The 2,721-nt window shown below is 31.8% G+C and overlaps 1 protein-coding gene across 1 annotated transcript; it reads right to left on the reverse strand.

Moving 5' to 3' along the window:
• Positions 1-520: 520 nt before the first annotated feature.
• LOC119688216 (hepatoma-derived growth factor-related protein 2-like) lies at positions 521-1,123 on the reverse strand. The gene has a single exon (XM_038102899.1). It carries the CDS (start codon positions 1,121-1,123, stop codon positions 521-523), a length of 603 nt encoding a protein of 200 aa, XP_037958827.1.
• Positions 1,124-2,721: the final 1,598 nt, after the last annotated feature.

Below are 2,721 nucleotides of genomic sequence, written 5' to 3' on the forward strand. Positions count from 1 at the left end.
TAACTTCTTCATCTAAAAGCTTTCCCGAGTGTTTAAGTTGTTTTGGTTCCAATAAGCATCTCGATAAGTGACTCATTGAAATCAGCTGTTCCGATAACTTAGTTATAGTTGGAATGTAAACAAAAATCATGTCAAAATTAATTGAAAGTAAAAATACAATGATTAGCGTTCAAATTTTATTATTAAAATAAATGAATTAAAATTAAATTATTAAAATTAAATAATCTCTTGAAATTATTGCATATAATTAATTATATAAGGCGGAATACGAGTAAAGGGAACCTTATTTAATTTGAGTTGGTTGTATTTGGAGGGATTATTGTCTTTGGCTTATTAGCATCAATGTTTTTAGAACATTCACCTAAAACAAAAATATATTATTTATTTTCATTTATGAATTAAACTTATAAAGTTAGCAGCTAGCTACACTAAATTTTAAATTTTAATATTATTTCACGACATTGGATACTGCACCCAAAAACATATCTTAGCCCACAATTTGTTAAGTATACCATGTTTTTTATATAACATCAAAGTATTTACATACTGAAATTACATTCTCCTCTTGACCTGTACTTAGGCATTCCTCCTTGTCAACATAGTGCTCAGGTGTTATTGGTCGTGGGAGGCATGTAACATTGGGGTAATCTTTAGGTTGACTGCTCTTTTCCTCGTCCACCCGTATGGCGACCCGTATGTTTTCCTCATTAACTTCTACCGTCTCTGACATATTGACAGATTCTCCAGCCGTCATTTGTTCTTCATCACCACCAGCATGGGTATTAATAGCTGCAACATTATCATCAGGTTGAGTATCGTCTGCAATGTCATCACCCCTTATAGGGTCGGGGTGTACGTCCTTTAATGCCGCCTCAACTTCCTCAATCCCCTTCCGAAAAGCGGGATCTTTTAATGCCCTTGCCGTTGAGAATTTTTTTTTCGCCTTTTCTGTGTATTGAAAAAGATTTTGACGCTTAATATGTCCTTCATCGCCAGTTCCATAGAAGATAACAATGTAAACGCCGTTCTTATGAGAAGTGATCTTCGCCGGCCATGTAGGGTAACCTCTAACTTTTGCGAATACCAAATCCCCAATAGCAAAGACTACTTTTGGTTTACCCATTTTCGTTTACCAAATCAGAAATTTTGCTCTTCAAAATGATGTATGTGATGGTTTTCTTAATCACGTCAAATTGTTTCAACTCCTATTGCTTTGACAATATATTTAGAACTGAGTTGTATTTTTTCATTATATTATTGGAATATGACATATTTCACAGAACGTTCAGAATTACATCCATGGCTAAATAGATTATTTAGCCTATCATATCAATGTATTGTGAGTTTACTTAATATGTCTGTACCCGTACTTTCCAAGTAAAGGAGAAGTACCATACCATTAATAATGAGCATAAAATCGTGTTTCCTTACTAAGAAGAGCAATTTATGCAAAAAGCATGGTATCGATTTGTAATAAAGATGTGAAGAATTAATCACTTCTAATTCACTTTTTATATTTTTACTCCAATGTATACTAGAATATTAATTTTTTTAATTGACAAAATTTTACAGTATGTGTGGAATATTCCACTCGTAGGGTTTTATGTTAACGAATCATGGTACTCAACTATTTAAAAATGATCTGGTGATGTAGAGGATAAGAGCACAATTTGGATAGCTGTAGATATGGGTTATAGCTTCTATCTACGTCGCTTAACCAAAGTATTTTTAATATATGATAGGTTAGATTGTCACTGTATATATACTTCACTGCTTTTATACTATTCCCAATATAATAATGCATTTACACTGGCCGCACTGGACTCATTTCAAATCAGTCATTTGACTGATGAAAACGAATGTTTTCATTCGTTGTTATTAATTTTTTTCTCATTTCAAACAGCTGATTTATCAACGTGCCGGTTGCTATGGTTTTTGGCCTATGGCAAAAAAAGTTGGATTAAGGTAAAATATACCTTACAATACAATATAAACTAAAAAGTTGTTCTTAGCATCGATTAAGTACGTTTTGGGAAGTAAAAGTTCCAAAAAGAGGTGCATCGTTTTGAAGGAAATGCAACCACCAAATATTTGTTTACATTTTTTTTTGGGAATATATCAAAAACAGCTTTCTCAAACTGTCAAAATGCCATGAAAAACTTTTATTTAGGTTATGTTCAATGTATTCATTTGCATTGCGAATATATTTGGAACTCTTTCTAACCTCGTTGAAACTCATTATACAAAATGGGATCCATTGCGCGAATGTGGATCTCATTTTCTCATTTGAGATTTTGTATGCAGAAATCAATCATTTGCTTTTCATATGTGATTTTTGACGCAAATCAGTCATTTGGGGCCAGTTCAAACGCTATATTATGGAATGAAAGTTTTACGTATTGAGTATTTCTCTTTATTAACTGAATCAAAATAATAAACCCCTGTCTGTTTACGTAAAGATTCAATTTAATTAGAAATTCATAATCATAAAACTCTCATGCCATCAAAACGACTTCTTGATTTTACTAACTTTTTCATCGTACTAAATTTTGAGTGTGGGAAGAAACAACCATAAAACACAATTAACTTTTTATTTGAATTTTACTATAAATACTTAAAGGAACAGACCGAATATGTTAAAATGTGTTAATATCAGATATGCATTCAAACAAAATAAATAAAATTACTTCATTAGTGTCAAAAGTTTTGAAACACCATCGT

The sequence above is a fragment of the Teleopsis dalmanni genome, chromosome X (genome assembly GCF_002237135.1).
Source record: "Teleopsis dalmanni isolate 2A chromosome X, ASM223713v2, whole genome shotgun sequence".
In the NCBI taxonomy this organism is placed as follows: domain Eukaryota; kingdom Metazoa; phylum Arthropoda; class Insecta; order Diptera; family Diopsidae; genus Teleopsis; species Teleopsis dalmanni.

Coding starts and splice junctions, on each gene's coding strand:
- LOC119688216 (XM_038102899.1), bottom strand. CDS start 1,123: ATGGGTAAACCAAAAGTAGTCTTTGCTATTGGGGATTTGGTATTCGCA.